The 21345-nt window shown below is 46.6% G+C and overlaps 1 protein-coding gene and 1 non-coding gene across 3 annotated transcripts in view; one reads left to right on the forward strand and one right to left on the reverse strand.

Moving 5' to 3' along the window:
* Positions 1–977: 977 nt before the first annotated feature.
* Positions 978–1050, reverse strand: Trnaa-agc (transfer RNA alanine (anticodon AGC)). The gene has a single exon. It is a non-coding gene; the product is annotated as a tRNA-Ala (tRNA).
* Positions 1051–1893: 843 nt separating this feature from the next.
* Positions 1894–21345, forward strand: part of Il5ra (interleukin 5 receptor subunit alpha) — a 37771-nt gene continuing 18319 nt past the window's right edge. The window contains exons 1-7 of one of the 2 annotated variants that reach the window (XM_047534800.1): positions 1894–2073; positions 7783–7870; positions 10234–10379; positions 11715–11853; positions 13944–14094; positions 14168–14355; positions 17235–17380. In XM_047534800.1, the coding sequence (XP_047390756.1) occupies positions 7798–7870; positions 10234–10379; positions 11715–11853; positions 13944–14094; positions 14168–14355; positions 17235–17380 (843 nt within the window). In that variant the 5' untranslated portion in view covers positions 1894–2073; positions 7783–7797. The remainder of the gene's footprint in view (positions 2074–7782; positions 7871–10233; positions 10380–11714; positions 11854–13943; positions 14095–14167; positions 14356–17234; positions 17381–21345) is intronic. The other variant, XM_047534801.1, reaches the window with a different exon arrangement.

Raw genomic sequence — 21345 nt, forward strand, 5'->3', positions numbered from 1 at the left:
TAAAGAATGAAAGGAATGCCATCAAAAATAAACTGCACAATTTCCTGCTTGTTTTCCCTGACTCTTAGGAAAACAGGGAGGAGAAACACATGAGCACATGATTTTTTTTTTTTTTTTTTGGGTGCTGGGGATTGAACCCAGGGCTTTGTGCTTACAAGGCAAGCACTCTACCGACTGAGCTATCTCCCCAGCCCCAGGAGCACGTGATTTTTAAATTTTTATTGGCATAGTTGGTATTGGATCATACGCCTGGGCAAGCGTCGGCGGGGTAGCAGCAGGCACCAGAGTTCTGCAACTCTGAGAACACCTGCACCTGCACAGCTGCATTCAGCAAACACGGACTGCAGAAGAGTAAAAACTACAGCGAGCGTTCACGCAGCCCACGGTACTGCCCGCGCAGTGACTAATAAGTATTTTAAGCCTCTTTAGTGACCAACGTGCTACGACCAAACTTAGATGAATAGGACTTCAAAGGCAGATGGCTGATACCCTATCTTCACTTTTCTGGGCCTGTCTTCACAGGGAGTTGGATCTCTCTGTCCTTTTACTTCCCCTTTCCCCAAGGACAGTCACTTTTTGCAGGTCATCTAACAATGGTTGATCTGGTTTCATTTGGGGGCAACTGCCCAAACGGTGACCTTGGCAACCCCAGGAGCACACACTGATGGTGCTCTCTCGGGACACACGAGGAGCCCGGTGGAAGTTTCCTGCAGTGGGCTCTCTGCTGATCCCCTCACCGGGGAGACGCTGGTCTAACCTAGGCGATCTGCTCCCGCGTCTGCTCTCTGCTCCACGCTTCTCCTGGGTTGTGGAGGCCACCACACACATCCCCAGGGCTAAGCCTGAAGCCCTGTCCCAAAGGCAACCACCGACATCAGGCACGGATAATGTGCCCAACACCATTCTGATCTGGTCAGCCCTACCCTAAGTCACATTTCTTTTTAAACAATTTTTAAACTTTATTTATTTATGTTTTTATGTGGTGCTGAGGCTCGAACCCAGGGCCTCTCACGTGCTAGGCGAGCGCTCTACCACTGAGCCACCACCCCAGCCCCTAAGTCACATTTTTAACAGATGGCAGCTCTGCTAGCTGCTGACCCTGAAATTCCCTAGAAGCCAACAAAAGAAAAATAGCAGGCTGGGGAGGTGGCTCAGTGGTAGAGTGCTTGCTTGGCACGTGTGAGGCCCTGGTTTCGAATCTCAGCACCACATATAAATCAAGAAATAAAGATCCTTCAACAATAACAAAATTTTTTTTTAAATGGAATAAAGGAAAAAAATCCAAGTAGGTTTGCTTACATGGAAACAAGACCTGCTACCAAGACAGAGGAGAGTCAAGGAATCACCCGATGACTGAGAATTGCCCCTCAAGCTCAGAACGAAGGGATGTTCCTATTCCTCAGACTCTATCACTTGTCCAATCATATGCCTGGTTTTGAATGGGAGATGAGAAACACTAACTACTCCAGCTGACGAAGCACATTAAAAAAAAAAAAAAAAAAAAAAAAACAAACGCATAGGCTGGGGCTGTGGCTCGGTGGTAGAGCGCTGGGTTTGACCCTCAGCACCGCATATAAATAAGTAAATAAAATAAAGGTCGATCAACAACTAATAAAAAGATTTTTTTTTTAAGTGCAAAGCTTTAGAGGGTCTGGAGAAGATTTGATTACCTGGTGGCCACCAGCAAAAGTTAATTTCAACTCCCAAAGAGAGCTAACCGTCTCCCAAAGCGGGTCATGGTGCAGACGAGACAGTTATCAGATAGTGGCTATCCGGACCCGGGAGATGCTTTTGATTGACAGCAGGGTGACCATTGGCAGTGCAAGGCTCACCCACCCTCGCCTTCTTTCCACTCCCTCCTCTGTATTTGCTTAGCGAAGGTGGACTGCCCTTCCACCACGGAGGAGACCGCCTGCCAGCTTGTAACGGTATAGCTGTTATGACACAGTCAAGAACCCTCTCAAAGTCAAGTGCACTCGCAGATAAGGCTCATTCTCCATGCCCGGCTGCCACCTGACTGCCCGGCCACTGCACTTCTCAGGAAGCGGTCACCAGACGCCTGACTCATCCCAGGTGAGCAGATTAACGCCTCTTCCTATGACACGGGCTGTACCAGAAAGACATGGGCATCACTTCCTAATCATTTCACAATAGGCAGGGGAGAAGGAAAGTGAGAAGTAAGGATTGATAAAGGTATGAATATCTTTAAAATAAAACAAAAACCCTTTAGAACTTTTCTCAGGAAGGACAGAATGAATGATGTTCCCAGATGTGAACTGGGCAGGTTCTGGCCAGAGTCTGCTTTTTTTCCTTTATGCATGGCTTAAGGAACCCATGTGCTGATCCACGCTGGAGTGAGTCCTGTTAAAATAACGCTCAGGGTTCTGTTGAGACTTCAGATAAATATGAGGCATCTATTTTCTACTGCTCCAGATAGATGCTTGATGGGATTAAATCTAGACCATTTATGCAGCCAAGATTTCTTAGAAAATGCATGAGTTTTGAAAATACGGTAAAGAGTGCAATAAAAATATCTGGGTGAGGAAGTGTCAGGGTTAATTTTAAAAGTTGCAAATTAAGACCCAGTAGCAAAAAGGAACTAATGTTATCGTCTCTAACAAGGGCCTGTCGCTTTTTGTTTCTGCTGGAGATGTTTGGATTTCCAAATATGTCTTATCTAAAACGTTCAGAGAGTCGCCAAGATCTCTCATTGGCTTTGTGTTCTCTTAGTTAATTTACCCGAAGCAAGGAAAATATATTTCCATGCGGATAGAAGACATGCATGGGGCTGTGACTCAGTGCTGGAGCGCTTGCCTGGCACGTGTGAGGCACTGGGTTCCATCCTCAGCACCAAATAAAGATAAATAAATAAAATAAGGATGTTGTGTCCATCTTCAACTAAAAAATAAATAAATAAATAAAAAGAAAGAAAGAAGACATGCGTGGAGTGAGAAAACAAAGGAAGAAGAATGAAGGAAGGCAATAGATAGAAAAGAGAAACTAGACTTTTTAAATACTCCATGGGCCTAAAATTCTGAATGCATGCAAAGTGACTATGCTTCATAGTTAGACTTCAATGATGCATTGGATACTCAATTCCAATGAACTACACTGAGCATTTCATTACCTGGTAGGATTTCTAGATTTCTACTTCATGTGAATACTTCCTCTTTCATTGTTATTCGAAAAGCAGTTAATCTTGTAAATGTTAAAAATTTCCTGAAATCAAGTCCCCTGATGTGGTTACATCACTTGAATTGCTGCGTGGAGAATTTTTAAGCCAGGGACCCAGGGGCCGGGGCTTGTTCCAGGCAACCTGTTGCATCCCACTGCTGAGCTTCCTGTCCCCCTGGTTGATGTCGGCACACATGTCCTGGTTCCTCAGGGCTGTGTATTGATTCGCCTCTGCTCTACCCAGAGCCAGGCACAAGGACCAGCTGCCCCACGCCTGGCCCTGTGTGGGGTACTGGGGTTGCCAGCATTAACACAGACACAACCAGCCGGGTCCTTGGTTTCTACTGTCAGCCTGGTTTTGAGGAGCGTGAGTGGACGGGGTGCCCAGGGATGCAGGATAATCAGTCACATCATGTGGGATTGCAAAGAATCCATCTACCTATCAGAATATTGGCAGCAAATTGTCCCAACATGCTATCTCAGAAAATTAACCAGAAGTTCACGAGGGTAAAACAAAACCCAACTAATAACCGCCTGAACCATCCTTATTAGACATTTTATTTCTAGGGATGTGCCCAGCTTTTCTCTGGAGGCGAGTGCATTAGACCCAGCTGAATATGTCCCTTGGTTTATTGCATTCATTCCTTTTCCCTAAAAAAAAAAAAAATTGGGTTATATTACTGACTGCAAGATAAAAGTGGAAGTCAAGGCCTTACAGAGTCTAACAGGGCATGAATCCTGCCACTGAGGTTGAACCCGGAATTAGATGTCACTACAGCTAACTCAAAAAGGTTCTAAAAATGGGGTACAAAAACAACTTTGGTTGTAAAAGAAATGCTCCGGGCAGAGAAAATAAATAATCAAGAAAAAAAAAAAAAAAAGAGGGGAAAGATTCTGTGACCCTGGCTGATTCTCCAGAACACCGGGGAAGTCCATGGCCCAGGGTTAACACCTGACTCAACTTTCTAGAAACATCTGTCCGGCAAGAGATGTTTTCTTTCGCATTTCATCTCCCACCGGAAGCGAGATTGGTGAGGGCACTCGAGGAATTGCAGGTTGACTCAACTACATACGAGTCACTCGCACAAGTAGCCCCTAAGCCTCTCCTCAAGATCGAGCGTGGATTCCTGAGTGACCGTAGGTAGGCAACCTGGGTCTGCTTCATTCTGCTGAATCTGTGGCCTTTTTCTATTTCATTAGTGACTTTTGTAGTAAGAGCAATGACTTCAACGTCCTCATGGGTAATGGTTTCCTGTTGGATTTTTACTGACAGCCAGGACACCTATTAGCATTCTGAGGTTATATATGTGTGCGTAAAAATACAACTGGCAGATTCGCTCTATTCTTGCACAGTGATTAAGACTGTGTATTTTGGGATTAAAGAGATGACCCAGGGAGATTTGAGTCTCTGCCTCCTCTCCTCTCCCGGCCTGGATGACTGCTTTGCAGGGGACCAGAAGTTTGAAGGGGCCACAGCTCGGGGTGCTTCCATAGAACAGAGCAGAGACTGGGTGAGATTCCAAGAAAACGTGGGGATTCACAGGCCCGGTCTCCAGGAAAGCTCAGCCTGTCTGAAATCCATCGGCACTCCCAAATTCGTTCTTCGTGGTCATCTTTAGACTCTTGTTTGAGTAAACTATAGCCCAACGGGACAATTGGTTTTCTTTCCACAGTATTATCTATTTGAATAGAAAATAGCACCATGAGATGCAAAAATTTCTTGCAAAAAACTTGATTATCAAAAAATGTTTGAATGATCAAATTTGAAAAACAATTCTAACTGCATATAACGACAGGGCAAATTCTAGGGGAGAGTTCTCGCTTATGTAAAATATTCCATTATCTCCCCGCTGAGAAATTCAACCAATCTAATGGCAAAAAATAAACAGATTTTTCTTATTTTTACATGTCTGGTCCTAACAGATCTCTGACTTGACCGGTTAGTAAAAGTCACTAGGGGATGTTAATTTTGCCATTATTATTTTTCCCCTGATCTGGAATTCCTATTAATGAAATAAGTGCTGTTAGATTGTATTTGATATCATTTCAGGAAACACTGGCATCTTAAGACACCACTTTGCACAATCTGAAGAGGAAGCTCTCTTTGTTGTTCAAAAGGGTACTTTATCTTTTCTGCTCAGGCCCAGTAGATTGCTAACACTTCCCTTTGACTCAAGAAAATATGCACTTGCTGAAAATTTGAAAAAATCTTAAAATGTCTGCTTTGGTTTCATTGTTGCTGTTGGTTGAAAACATCATTCGCTACTTGCCGTGGTTGTCAGAAAAAGAAATGAGATTATTTCTGTCCAAACTGATGTGATTCTGATGAGCAAGGCTTCAGTTTATTTGAAAAAAGGACTTTATGGTTTTGATGCTACTTCTTTCTTACCATTGTGACCTTTTCTAATTCCGTTAGTAACTCATGTAGTAATAGCGGTAACTTCAGCAGTAACTTAGTTAAGCAGAAAAAAAAAAAAAACCAAGAGGTTTGAGCTATTTTCTGAACTTAGCTATTTAGTCAGGATTTCCCCCTCTCTGGTTCTACTAAAGTAATATTTGGAAAATATCAAGCTATTAAAATGAAATTTTAAACCTAGAACTGTTAAGTCATTCTAATTGGTACCGTGGAGCTGACACAGCTTAGGTTTTGTTGTTGGAAGATTCCAGAGGGGGTCAAGTTCACGGCTTGGCGGTGTTCTTTGACACATTATTCAGTTCTTCAGACTCATTTCCTTTGTAGGTAGGAATGAGATCTATGGAAGTTCTTTCTAGATAATAGATAATAACCATAGATGTCATGCACTGAATCACCGGGCAGCGGGAAGGACAGTCGTGGGAGGATTGTTTGAGGGTGGCTCCTAGGAGAAATTTCTGTGCAGAGAGAAGCTCAGGATTTCTTTTTCTTTAATGTTTTCTAATTCATTATCATGACAGTAGACTGCCTTTTGATACATCATACATAAACAGTATAACTTCTCATTCTTCTGGTTGTACATGATGTAGAATCACACCATTTATGTAGTCATACATACACACAGGGTGATAAGGTCTGATTCATCCTACTATCATTCCTAAACCCATACCCCACCCCTCCCTTCACTTCCCTCTGTCTAATCTAAAGTACCTCTATTCTTCCCTAGCACCCCCCTTATTGTGAATTAACATATCAGAAAGAACATTCAGCCTTTGGTTTTTTGGGATTGGTTTACTTCACTTAGTATGATATTCTCTAGCTCCATCCATTTACCTACAAAGGCCATAATTTCATTCTTCTTAATGATTGAGTAGTATTCCATTTTGTGTATATACCACATTTTCTTTATCCATTCATCCGTTGAAGGGCACCTAGATTGGTTCCATAGCTTAGCTATTGTGAATTGAGCTACTATAAACATTGGTGTGGCTGTGTCACTACATGCTGATTTTAAGTCCTCTGGGTATAAACCGGGGAGTGGTATAGCTGGGTTAAATGGTGGTTCCATTCCAAGTTTTTTTTTTTTTTTTTTTTTTTTGTGGTGCTGGGGATCGAACCCAGGGCCCTGTGCTTGTAAGGCAAGCACTCTATCAACTGAGCTATATCCCCAGCCCCCATTCCAAGTTTTCTGAGGAATCTCCACACTGCTTTCCAGAGTGGTTGCGCCAATCCACAGTCCCACCAGCCATGGCTGAGTGTGCCTGGTTCCCACATCCTCGCCAACATTTATTGTTGCTCGTGTTCTCAAAGATATTTCTAATGCGCAGTTTCCAGCAAGAGATGTCCCTCTCTGCTCTTTGCCCTGTGCAACAGGACGCTCAGACTTTCCGGCCTTCTCAGGCTGAGTGATGGTAACTTTTCCAACTGCAGATTCACTCTCATCGTCCATCTGTCTCAAGTAGGTACGAACATTGCTGGAGATGGAAGCCGGGGCCTGGCGCACTATAAATACCCACTTTGCCACCCAGTTACCGCCCCTAGCCTGTGGCTTATACTCAAATACTCCTGGTGATGTTTATGTCTGCTACTAACTGTGCCTAGCACCTTCCTCACCGGGAGGCCTGCTCTGGTGGCCGTCTCTCTTCCGTTTGTGTTCTTCTCTGGACCACTCTGTGCATCCTCCAGCTCACCCCTTAGAAAGGAATCCCTGTGCTCCTACAAATCTAAACCGGGGCAGGTGTTTGGTCTTCCGCTCTTGATTTACATTTCATTCTGCTTCTCAGACTCTGGAGAGCCAAAGAGCAAATTCTAATGTCTTTGTATTCCTAGCCTGTGAAAGATACACCTCACGGCCAGGCACGGTAGCATGCGCCCATGATCTCGGCAGCTTGGGAGGCTGAGGCAGGAGGATCACGAGTTCCCAGCCAGCCTCAGCAACTTAGCGAGGCCCTGAGCAACTCAGTGAGACCCTGTCTCTAAATAAAATACTAAAAAGGGCTGGGGATGTGGCTCAGTGATAAAGCACCCCTGGGTTCAAACCCCGGTACCAAAAAAAAAAAAAAAAAAAAAAAAAAAAAAGCAGGTCACAAATGCTTGTTAAATTTCAAATGCCCACATGTTACTTTAGAAAGGGCTGTCACTGTTTCTCAGAAATGCCAGCAGGACGCTCTCTAACATCCCCTTGCTCTCTGCAGGTCTGACTGCCCGTCATGGTTCCTGAACTCCTGATTCTTTGGGGGGCCACGGTGATACTGCAGGCCGACTTACTTCCTGACCCAAAGTGTAAGGACCTTGGATTCAACTCAGTCATGTGTATTTTTCAAATTTTTTAAAGATTTATCAACTCAGTAGTGTTTATTTTTAAAAATAAGTACATTATAAGACAGATAGCATGATTTCCCTCTAGGTAAACCCACAGTTAGGATATTTTACAAAAAAATATATATATCCTTACCAGAATACTCACTTTGAATACACTCTGTTTTTAAAAAGTAGCCTTGGCAGAAATGAAACCTTAGGCTGCTGTGGGAAATCCAGTCCCAAGTGTGTGTGGACATGTGGCTGGCCCTGCTGGTCACAGGCAGAATGTCCTCACATAAGGAGCACTGGTCGGAGAGCTCAAGGAAATAGCAAGAGACTTCTGTTTTGTTAGGAAGCTTGTTGATGGGCAGGTGTCTCAGTCAGCTACTTCTCTGCTGCGACTAAGAGATCTGACCAGCACAATTGTAGAGGAGGAAAGGTTGATTCTAGGGCTCAGGGTTTCAGAGGTCTCAGTCCATAGAAAGCTGACTTCATTCCTCGGGGCTCCAGGTGAGGCAGGATATCATGGCAGAAGAGCGTGGCAGAGGGAAGCAGCTCACATCATCAGGAAGCAGAGAGAGAGAGAGGCTCCACTCTCCAGATACCAAATATCTACCCACAGCCACGCCCCATTCCCACCTCCTCCAGCCACACCTACCACTTCAGTTAATCCCATCAGGGATCAATCCAGTGATTGGGTTAAGACTCTCCCAACCCAGTCATTTCTCCTCTGCACCTTCCTGCATGGTCTCACCTATGAGCTTCTGGGAGACACCTCACCTCCACACCGTAACAACGGGTTTGGTGTGAGGACAGTTAAAGAAAGGAAAGCTGTCCTGTGGTCCCTACCTAACACTGCCCCATAGACCTTTTTATGAGCGACAGTGCTCTGCCCCTGTATTGTCCAAAGAACTAGCTGCCATCCCTGCATGACTACTGAGCCCTTGAAGTATGCAGAGTGCGACTAAGGTAATGAAGACTCGGCCTGACTTTCATTTAAACTGATACAACAACAGTGACCGGGACAATCTAGGCTGAGCCCTGGAAACCCTGAGGTAGCAGGGGTGGGTGCAGAGTCCCGGAAGACTCTTCAAGGTCAATGAAAAATCCCAACACGTCAGTCAGTGAACCAAGAAGGTTCTGGCTGGGCGTAGTGGCACACGCCTGTCTAGTGAGCGGCTGGGGAGGCTGAGGCAGGAGGATGGCAAGTTCAAAGCCAGCCTCGGCAAGAGTGAGGTGCTCAGCAACTCAGGGAGACCCTGTCTCTAAATAAAATACAAAATAGGGCTGGGGATGTGACTCAGAGGTTGAGTGCCCCCGAGTTCAATCCTTGGTACCAAAAAATAAAGGGGGCATTTTTTAATGGCATGTACAGTATTAGCCTAATTTTGGTTAAAAAAATAATAATTATATAAATACATGCTCAGAAAAAAATATATAGTGACTATATAATGTTAATGACATTCTTAATGATAGACTTGCAGATTTAAAACATTTTTTTCATTGCAGATGGGCACAATAACTTTACTTATTTTTTTTTACGTGCTGCTGAGGATCGAACCCATTGCCTCATACATGCAAGGCAAGCACTCCACCACTGAGCCCCAAGCCCAGCCCTTAATGTCATTCTTAATGGTAGGATTGTAGGAGATTTTTATTTTCTTCCTCTGGGTCATCTTTACAAAACTCATTTGACTTTGTAATTAAAATTTTTTTTTTTTTTAAAAAGCCAAGGCCAAGAGTGGTTCATGAAGGGGGGAAAAAAAAGCTGTTTTCTATAAATGATCTAAATAATCATGGTCACAAACACGTTTGACTGTGACTCCTATTAGGAAATAAACGCACTTTCTACATCATGATCACACAACCAAATAAATATATCGGTACCTTTACACAATGGAAACGAGAGATTTGCAAAGAAGCTCTTAGTCTTACTATGTTTGATGTGCCCTGTTATTTTCTATTCTGGTATTTTCTATTCTGTATTTCTTCCTTATCTCAAAAAAAAAAAAAAAAATTGCCGGTCACAACCCAATAAATTCTTATTGCCACCCATTAATGGATAATGGCCCTTGGTTGGAAAACTACAGTTATAATAAATGATGTTGAAAAATATTCACATTTCAATAAAAACCATGTCCCTGGTATAGGTAGACACTTGGGAAAAATCAAGAAAAGAGAATGAGTAGGAAACAATTTTAAAGAAGCCTTTCAACAATTATTTTAGTACCATACATCTTAACGGTCATAACAAAACACTTCACTGGACCATAAAATAGTTTTAGATACTTGGAAGGGCTGTTTGTGTCCAACCCAACACTGTTTGCTTTCTATTCTTTCCACAGCGTCCCTTCTGCCACCTGTGAATTTCACCATTGAAGTCATGGGTATAGCTCAAGTCCTTTTACGCTGGGACCCAAACCCTGAACAAGCGCCCGGGCTCGCTAACCTGGAATATCACGTGAAAATCAACGCCCCGTGGCCTGACGACGTAAATATCCCCTCTCCTGCCACTATTGCTATTTAGAGTAAATACTGATCTTAGCTGCATTTTTTAGAGTAAATGTTTGACTATATTTTTTAATCAAATGAAATTTTTTATTATTGTAAACAAATGGGATACATGTTGTTTCTCTGTACATGGAGTCAAGGCATAGCATTTGTGTAATCATAAATTTACATAGGGTAATGTTGTTTGATTCATTCTGTTATTTTTTTCCCTTCCCCCCGACCCCTCCCACCCCTCTTTTCCCTCTATACAGTCCTTCCTTCCTCCATTCTTACCACCCTCCTTAACCCTAACCCTAAACCTAACCCTAACCCTAATGCTAGCCCCTCCCACCCCCCATTATATGTCCTCATCTGCTTATCAGCGAGATCATTCGTCCTTTAGTTTTTTTGAGATTGGCTTATCTCACTTAGCATGATATTCTCCAATTTCATCCATTTGCCTGCAAATGCCATAATTTTATCATTCTTTATGGCGCAGTAATATTCCATTGTATATATATGCCACAGTTTTTCTTTAGTTCATTGCTGCTCAATTCACCGTAGCCATTTTGTGGAACCAGCCAAATGAAATTTTAATTAAAAAAAAAAAAAAAGAGAGAGAGAGAGAGAGAATTACTCAATTCCCTATCGGCAGTGACCACTGAAAGCTGAGAACTAGTACCCGGTTCATATTGAAAAGCAAAAGCAGCACAGGATATTTTACCTTGGGGATCCTTTCTTGCCACAAGAAATAACACGTACGTTCGGTAACTTTTTAGGCATGACTAAGTGGGTAATGGTCTCATGCTTGTTCCACAAGGTCAAAAAGAACCCAAGGCGGTAGCCTCCCACATGGGAAGGCAGGTAGGAATCAGAGAAATCAGGTTCGAGGCCCGCTCACGGACTCCCTGTTGTTGTCACCTTGCACCAAGCGGGTGGCTTCTGGGAGCCTCGGGTTGGCTTCCGGACTCGGTGAGCGCACCTGCTAGCGACCAGTGTGCCCCGAAGTCACAGAAGTGGGTTCTGGGAACTGCTCTGCAGCCCACATGGAGAGCTAGAGGATTCCTCTTCCTTCTGGAGGGGAGGCTGACCCTAGAGACAGGAACCCAAGGGAGCTTCAACCCTAAGTCGACTCAAACCTCAGCGGTGGCATTTGGATTTCACAAGAGGATATGTTCATGGACCACCATTATTAAAATGTTTTTTTTTTTTTTTTTAATGTTTTCTGCCCAAACTCTCTCGGTCTGTCCCGCGTGTGGGCCGTTTGGAAGGTGACAGAAAGGCACCCGTGATAAGCAGTCGTGATCCTAAGGCTTCCTGTGGGTTTCATTTGCAGTACGAGACCGGGACCACGCAGAGCACCTTCGCGGTCCCCCTCCACCAAGGCCTCTCGGCAAGTGTGCAGACAATCCTGCAGGGCGGGCCCCTCCCGCTGGCCAGCAGCTGGGTCTCTGCAGAACTTCCAGCCCCACCAGGTAAAGGAAGCTCCTCAAAGTCCAGCTTCATATTCCAGACTTTGCAAAACTGGGAAACAGAAAACCCAACACAACTCGCTTTTCCCTCATCCGTCACCCGACCTGGGAGCACCCTACCCCGAAGGGGGCTGGGGTCACTTCTCATACCACGGCCCGTCCAATTCCACCTATGCATCATCTATAGATGGAATATATTTGTTTTACTCATTTATTTATATGCAGTGCTGAGAATCGAACCCAGTGCCTCACAAGTGCTAGGCAAGCGCTCCACCACTGAGCCACGACCCCAGCCCTGTGTGCCAACATTTGTTCAGTGCTGGGATTGAACCCAGGGCCTCGTGCATGGCAGGCAGGCACACGATCACTGAACCACACCCCCAGGCCCACAAGATAATGTGAAAAGGACTTTCTTTGGTCAGTCTCCTATCTCTAACTTGTCCACAGATAACAAGAGGCCCTCCCCCCACACCCCTTCCCTCTACCTCGTCAAAGACACTGGTTGACAGACGCTGATAAAAGTAATCTGCCATCGACTTTAACTCTGCTGCAAAGCCCCCTTCCGTCCCTCAAGGTTCCCACTTTGGTGAAACCCTTCCCGGCCCCAGCTTCTTTGCCTTCCCTGAGCAACTCTAAAGCCAGAGTTTCCCACCGTGTTCTGAAGAACAGCACGGGATATGGGGAGAGGAGAGAGACAAACGAAAAAGCAGCTTTCCACTCAGATCATTTTGGGGAATCCTGGGTGAAAACACAAAGGGGTTTCATTTACCATTTCAAGAATTCAGGGATGTGGCTCAGTGGTAGAGTGCTTGCCTGGTATGTAGGATCAGATCCCGGCTCTGAACCGAACAGACGCTTCACAAAAGAAGAAAAACGGTCAACAAATATAGGGGGGAAAAAAAGATCAACATCTCCAGCAATTACAGAAATGAAAATTACAACTACACTGAGATTTTCATCTCACTCCATTCAGAATGGCAAGGATCAGGATACAAGTAACAATAAATATTGCTGAGGATGTGGGGGAAAGGGTACACTTGTGCATTGCTGGTGGGATTTCAAATTAGTGCAACCACTCTGGAAAGCAGTATGGAGATTCCTAAGAAAAGTTGGAATGGAACCACTATAACCCACTTATCCCACTCCTTGGTTTATACCCAAAGGACTTAAAATCAGCATACTACAGTGACACAGTCACATCAATGTTTATAGCAGGTCAATCATAATAGCTAAATTATGGAACCAACCTAGGTGCCCTTCGACAGATGAATGGTTAAAGAAGATGTGGTATATATGCACAATGGAATACTATGCAGTCATAAAGAATAATGAAATGATGGCATTTGGTGATAAATGGATGGACCTGGAGATCATCATGCTAAGTGAAATAAGCTAATCCCCAAAAACCAAAGGCCAAATGTTCTTTCTAATATGTGGAATGTGACTCACAATAAAGGGGATGAATAGAAGTTCATTGGATTAAACAAAGGGGAATGAAGGGAGGGGAAGGGGGATGGGAATAGGAAAGACAGAATGAATCGAACATAACTTTGCTGTGTTCAGATGTGAATACACAACCAGTTAAACTCCACATCATGTGCAACCACAAGAGTGGGATCCTAATTAGAATGTTATACTCCATGCATGTACAATATGTCAAAATATCCTCTGTTAGGAACTATAGGACTCTAGGTTAGAAAGGGGCACTGGAGACCCCACCCCTCTCATTTACAGTTGGAGAATCTGAGGTCCGGAAGTAGTCAGGGTGGAAGTCTCACAGCTAGCAATGCACACATTTGACGGGGACCCTGAGGTTGCTGGACGCTGATCTCTGAATGGCGACATGCGGGATGCTCTGCAGCGTCCTGCTCCGCACCCCCAGTCAGCTGGGCGGGCTGGGGAAGGCAGAGCCCCGGGCTCTTTCTGGGCTCTTTCTGGCTTCACCCCTCTAGGAAGTCGGCTCTTTGCAAATGCTGTTTCTATAAATAGGTGGAGGTGGTTGCTTTCTGTTGTTCAAAAGAGGTCGCAGGATTCAAAAGCATGGCTGCAATATTCAGTATTCATGGCGCTCGCTCGCTCTCTCTGCCGCCCAGGGTCTCCGGGAACCTCGGTCACGAATTTAACTTGCATCACAAACACTGTGGCGGGTCACACGCACCGAAGGCCCTACCAGGTCTCCCTCCGCTGCAGCTGGCGGGCCGGCGCGGCCGCTCCCGGGGACACTCGGTACTCCCTCTACTACAGGTGAGCTCCTCTCTTTACTCGTGCAAATGTCCCTTTCCTCTGGCCTTAGAAGACTCACCAGGGTCCCGTGTAGGTACGGCCCTTGGACGGAGGAGTGCCGAGAATACAGCACGGATGAGACCCGCCGAAACACCGCCTGCTGGTTTCCCAAGACGTCCATCAGCAGCAAGGGGCACGACTGGCTGGCGGTGCGGGTTAACGGGTCCAGCAGGCGAGCGGCCATCAGACCCCTGGACCGGCTCTTTGCGGTGCAGGCCATCGGTAAGAGGGACGCGGCCCGAGCTGCAGAAGCCACCCAGCTGCAGCCTCCACCGCACAGGGCTGGGCCCCTTCTGTGATCCCACCCTCGCGGGGAAGGGAAGCACTGGGGCCGGGTCCTCCGTGTGGGCCGCTGAAAGTTCGGGAAGGATCTCTTTTGTGCGACAGGGAGCTGTCCTGGACATGGGAGGGGGTTTGGATGCAGCCCCGGGTACCGCTCAGGAGATGCTGCGGATCCAGCCTCGGAGATCGCGATGGGGTCCTTATATGCCCCACCCAGAACGCCAAGGCGAGCTTAGGAAGCAAGTTTTACTTAAGAAGGAGGCAGGGACAGCAGACTTCTCCAGAGAGAGGAGCCCGCAGCTGGGAGACCAGGGGACTGGGTGTGTCCGGCTCTTTTATAGACCCCCGACCCCCCACTGTCCCTTTCTTCTCCTTGAACGTGCCTAAGGGCAGGAAGGAACAGGAGCACAGGGGGTAAATCCTTAGCAACAGAGGAAATGGGATTCCAAACCCGAAGGTTAGCTATTAGCAATCTTTCTTTTTTATTTGTACCCAGAATTCAGCCCAAGGGTGCTTAACCACTGACTTCCTTCCCCAGCCCTTTTAATTTTTCATTTTGAGACAGGGGTCTCGCTGTTGCTTAGGGCCTCCCTAGGTTGCCGGGGCTGGCTTTGAACTTGCGACTCTCCTGCCTGGACCTCTCAATCCCCCTGGGGTGACAGGCGTGGCTCACCACTCCGGGTCCATCACTGCCTCTTCTGTGATCACCAGCCCTCATCTCCTGACCCCCACCATTTGTGACCCACCTGGACTGCCTGACCTTCGCCCCTGGCCTTGGTTCGTTGAGGAAATGTGATACTTCCTGTCCCCGCAGGTCAGGCGGGGCTGCAGGCAGATGACTTTTTGGCAAAGAAAGCCTATGGGCCATCAGCACAGTGGGTTCATTGTACGGAACCATTCTCTTAACCTGGTTCCACCATCCTCCTCCATCTGTCCCCTGACACCAAGAGTACCCCTCCTTCTCCACCCTTTTCCCGGCTCTCTGGGTTATGACAAAAGAACGTCCCAGACTTTGCCAAAATTTCCCTCAGAGGGGGAACATTCTCCCAGTGAGAATCTCTGCACTAGGAAACTGGACTCACCGCCCAAGGGCGCCAATCAGCTCCACCCAGAGCACTTTCCAGCCCTTACCCCACAGCGTGGTCCCGCTGTCCAAAGGCCTCCAGGTCTCCCAGGCCGAGCCCCCCACGGCCCAAAAGCGTTCCTGTTAATGGTCCCTCACCAATCTGGCCCACCTGTGGGCATTCCCCAGTCAGCAAGTGTCCACCCTTGGCGGGCAGTTCTCAGCTCAAAACCCGCTCCTGGTATTGTCTGCTTAATGCTCTGCACAAGCTGCCTCCCCTCATCCTAGAACCTGGATGGACAGAGGTCCCTGGGAACCTTTCCCACAGCATCCTGGTCACTAATCACTAACCTGAGACTTCGGTGGTGGGGTGCTTATCCGCAGGAGCTAGGGAGCCCCCCGGGCTGGACTTGAACCCAGATCAGTGACATGGACAAGCTCCGTGTCCTCTGCACTTTAGTCTTCTTATATCAAAACCAGGGGTATGTGACGACTTCTTGCCAGGTTTCTGTGACAACGTGGTGTTAATAATTATCGAGGACTTAGAACCAGTACCTGGCATAAACGTTCCATGAATACACAAAATTTATATTTTCCAAGGGCACGATTCGGCTTGTGAGACCCCCAACATCGAACAGAGTAGAACTCTGTTCAAAGAGTGGAAGCCTTTGCTTTTCTCTTCAATAGTGTATTTCCGATGCAACCTAAAAAGCTCACTTTTATGAAAATAGGCAGTGAAAAACTGACAGAGACCTATAGGAAACAAATGATAAAGTCAAAATGGTTACAACTTGGTGCAGATTATAGGAATTTATTTTAAGATCAAGTCCTAGGATTTACGGAAAGAAACAAGTACTTTCTTGGTTGAGAACTTTCTGTTTCAGGATGGCTGACGTTGAAGCCACTGGATCCCAGTCTTAGCGTGTCCCTGTGATCCGTTAACTGGGAGATCTCAGTCATTAACTTAGGACAAGGACAGACACTTAGAAGTACTTTCCATGAACCTTACACAACCATAAAACAACCAGCGACATCCAAGGAGAGGGGACTTCAGCCTGTTCATTTAACGCACAAGGACTTTGAAGCTTCCTGCTTGTTCCCCCCATAAAGCACAACAGCAAAAACCGAAGCCCAGGAAGGGACATTGATTTGTCCAGGACCACAGACCTGCTGCTAAGTGGAAGCAGGATGTGGTGGTAGGTCCGGGACAGGGTTCCCTCCAAAGCCTGGTTTAGCTTGAGCTTGGTCTAACTCAGACGGTTGAAGGGACGGAAAGGCGAGTCTTTCCCCGAGCTGAGAGCTGACTGGGAGCAAGGATTCATCTGTGCCATTCAGTCGGTAGTAATCTCTACAGTTCACAAGGAGGGTCTCTCCTTCACAGCACAATACAGGAGTCCTACGGAAGTCCCCAGCTTCCTGTGGCTTGAGATGAGATCACGGATTAGATCTAATGGTAAAGCCGGGTGCCGTGGCGCATGCCTGTCATCCCAGCGGCTTGGGAGGCTGAGACAGGAGGATCGCAAGTTCAGGGCCAGCCTTAGCAAAAGCGAGGTGCTAAGCAACTCAGTGAGACCCTGTCTCTAAATAAAACACAAAATAGGGCTGGGGATGTGGCTCAGTGGTCAAGTACCTCTGAGTTCAATCCACCATAACCCCCCAGAAAAGATCTAATGGTGAATCCCGATGCCTGGAGAGGTGTGGGTGGATTGGAGCTCATTGGCCCTGGTCACCACTGACCTCTCCCCCTCTAACTCAGCTCGAGCAAATCCGCCAGCCAACGTCACCGCCCAGATTCAAGGAACTCATCTCTCCATCCAATGGGACAAACCATTTTCTGCCTTCCCACACCACTGCTTTGATTATGAAGTGAAGATTTACAACACCAAGAAGGATTATTTGCAGGTAATTCTTCAGAGGGTTCCGATATTCCATGTCAGATATTCATTTTATAAACATAAGACATTTTTTTCTCCATGGACCGCCTTGGTAGTAGTTGGGTTGGAACAAGGTCCACTAAATCCACCCAGGTATTATGGAAATACGCCAAACTTTCTGAGCCTTTTGTTCTGAAAGGACGTGCTTAGAACCAAAGATCACACCGAGGGGCAGAGAAAACCCCGTGGGTAGAGGAGGGAAAAATGTAAAATGTCGCAGCTGCTGTTGGAAACAGAAAACTCAGTGTTCCCAGAACCACCCGCTCTAAGAGTCGACCGTTCCATGGCTGGACACACACAAACAGGCAGAAAGAGGACTCCAGAACAGGGTCTCAAAGAGACGTTTCCATATCCACGATCATGGCTGTGCTGTTCACAACTGCCAAAAGCCAGAAGCAACCCAAGCACCAGGGATGGATGAGGGCATCCACTAGAAGGGTTGCCTGCATACACTGGACTATGTCACTCGGCCTGTATTGTTTGTTTGTTCATTTATTTATTTATTTGGGGGACAATCCAGGATTGAACCCAGGGGTGCTTAACCACTGAGCCACATCCCCAGCCCTTTTTTTTACATTTTATTTAAAGACAGGGTCTCGCCAAGTGGCTTAGGGCCTCCCCTAACTTGCAGTCCTCCTGCCTCAGCCTCCCGAGTTGCTGGGAGGACAGGTGTGCGCCACCACGCTTGGCTGTCACTCGGCCTTTAGGAGAGAGGACACTGGCAGGTGCTCACACCTGGATGAACTCTGAGGACGTGGTGTAAGGGAACGAGTCACCCTGAGAAGGACAAAGAACTGTGTGACTCCACTCCTCGGAGCACCCAGCGTGCTCAGGCTCTGAGACCAGACTGGAGCTGTCGCTCACGATTCCACGCGAGCTGGTCCCCAGAGCCACGCTCCCGCCCAGAGGGACAGTTGTGCGAGATGAAAAGCGTGGGAAGATCGACTGTATTTAAAACCGCCGACCTGTACGCTTTAAAATGCTGCAGATGGTCAATTTTTATTGAATGTATTTTATCACACTTTCAAAAATATAGCAGGGTTGAATGGCACATGCCCATCATCCCAGCTCCTCGGGCAGGGCCGGGGAGGCTGAGGCAGGAGGATCACAACTTCGAGGCCAGCCTGGGCAACACAAGTAGATCCACCTCAGAAAAATAATAAAACAAAATAAAACCCCACCTCGCTAGAAACTGCCAACATTCCTTGAGGATAAATCAAGTGTCCAGCTTTATCATGTCACCCTCTCTTCCTGGGGAGAGGAAAGGCCAGGTCAAAGACATGAAATGCCCAGCCCAGAGTCACCTCGCTAGAGGAAAACAGCAGAGCCAGGCTCTGTGCCCGTCTCGCTGAGAAGAGAAAACGTGAATGCAAAGCCACGAGATCCCACCCATGTCTGCACAGAGGCTTGGTGGGGCAGGATGGGAAGGTGTTTTAACAAGGCCCCGATTCTGCTCCGGCTGGGGCCTCGGCCTCTGCTCGGTAAAAACCAGTGGAAGTCTAAAGGAAGCGTTCTGGGGGCGCCACAGACAGGAACTGCAGGTGAGTCAGCGCCTGCCTGGGCAGGGCAGAGGGGGCACCCCCGTGGCTGCAGTCGGGACCTGCTGGGAAACAGCCAGAGGCAGGTGGGACACGAGCCCCAGGATCCTGGGCTCGGAGGCCAGGACCATGTCCCCACGTCCCAGTGCCAAGTTGCTACAGCGTGCTCTGCATTTCCGTGCTCACCTCCCTGTGGGCCAGGGACGGTCAGGAACCAGTTGTCCAGCAGGGCTGGCAGGAAAAGGAAGCCCTTACAGGCTCGAGAGCGCGCGGCTCCTTAGCCGAGTGGAGGCCATTCAGGTGGCCTGGACCCGAGGCCGGCTCTGCCATGCTACTTCCTGTGTACACTGCGACTTCTCCCGGAGTGGCTCTGTAGGGGGTTATTCCTTCATTTCATTTTATTTTGGTGCCATGGATTGAACCCAGGGGTGATTTACACCTGAGTCCCATCTCCAACCCTTTTTTATATTTTCTTTAGACACCACGTCTCTCTAAGTTGCTTGGGGCCTTTCTAAGTTGCTTTGAACTTGCGGTCCTCCTGCCTCAGCCTCCCCACTCACTAGGAATTACTGGCATATACCCCTACACCCAACTTGGTAGGATTTTTTTTTTAAAAGAAAAAATCTTGTGGCCATACACCATGGCCAGCATAGAAGGGTTCTGCGTGATAGAGAAATAGGACCACATTTGCTGAGTAGAATAATAATTTTGGTAGTAATATAAAAGCTGGATGTGGGTAGGGAGGAGCCACATGGACAGAGGATACTCCTTAGTGGCTACTGCAGTGGTCCAAGCTGAAATAGGCAGTGGTCAGGGGACAGCAGTGAAGGAGGGAGGGACACATCCAGGGAGTACGTAAGAGGCAGGTGTCAGAGATACAGCTCTGATTTAGGATGGTAGTAACACTGATAAGCCAGTGGAGGAAAAGCAGAAGACCCATCTGTGAGAAGGTAGTCTCGCTTTAATGCTAAATAATCTGCAATCCGTCTAGAATTGCTAAATTGCCTGCAGCAAACTCCTATTTACTGAGCATATATTAAATCACGGAAAACGATTGTTGATGTAGGTCTAAAGCTGGTTAAATGTTGCAATTTTCCCACGTCCTTAGACTTGGGCTTAACAAAAATGATTCTCCTTAATGATGCCTGACTTTGGTGCTGTTATTCCCATTTTATGGATGAAGCAACTGAGGCTCAGAGAGGTCAAGGAACCTGCCCTGCAGTCAGCTGGAGGAGGAGCCAGGCCTGCCCACCTTTGGTTCAAGGTCACGGCTCTGTGCCTCTCATCCGCAGCCCTGGCTCTGCTCTGTCAAGACCTTCCTGTATATAGAGGATCTGCAAGCTTTTTTGTAAAGGGCCAGAGGCTTTTACATTTTTCTGTCAAAATTACCCAGCTCTGCCACTGTAGAATACAAGCAGCCACACACAATATACAAACAAATGGGTGAGCCTGGTTCCCATAACACATCATTTGCGGACACTGAAATTTCTTTTTTTTTTTTTTATTGTAAACAAATGGGATACATGTTGTTTCTCTGTTTGTACATAGAGTAAAGGCATACCATTTGTGTAATCATAAATTTACATAGGGTAATGTTGTTTGATTCATTCTGTTTTTTTTCTCTCCCCCCCACCCCTCCCACCCCTCTTTTCCCTCTATGCAGTCCTTCCTTCCTCCATTCTTGCCCCCCTCCTACCCCCCATTACGTGTCATCATCCGCTTATTAGCGAGATCATTCGTCCTTTGTTTTTTTGAGATTGGCTTATCTCACTTAGCATGATATTCTCCAATTTCATCCATTTGCCTGCAAATGCCATAATTTTATCATTCTTTATGGCTGAGTAATATTCCATTGTGTGTGTGTATATATATATATATATATATATATATATATATATATCACAGTTTCTTTATCCATTTATCAATTGAAGGACATCTAGGCATCTAGGTCGGACACTGAAATTTCAATTCTGTGTGATTGTCATGTCTCGTGAAACATGACTCCTCTTTTTGTATTTTTCAACTGCCCAACCAGCACAGCCGAACTCTGGCGTCTGGTGAAGGGGGATTGGAAAATAGAGATTCACAGACACAGATCTTAAAGATGAAGCTGGGATTGGGTGGAGCCTGCTCTCTGATGGAGATGCTGATCTCAAGAGTTGGGCCAGCAATCTTTGTTTATATATGTCTCATTATCAAAAGACTATGCAACCATTATTCTTTGTATTCAGGAAATTTCCAGGAACGAGGACATCTATGTAGCTTTTCCACAGTTGCAATCCACAGTTACAATGTTAGGAGCCTTGTGTGGCTCTGGAGAAAGTCCATTGTTCAAAGATACTGTTAAAAGCAGGCAGAAACCAGAGAAGCAGAGCTGGTGAAATATGGTGGTTGT

Source organism: Sciurus carolinensis, chromosome 19, assembly GCF_902686445.1.
Source record: "Sciurus carolinensis chromosome 19, mSciCar1.2, whole genome shotgun sequence".
Taxonomy (NCBI): domain Eukaryota; kingdom Metazoa; phylum Chordata; class Mammalia; order Rodentia; family Sciuridae; genus Sciurus; species Sciurus carolinensis.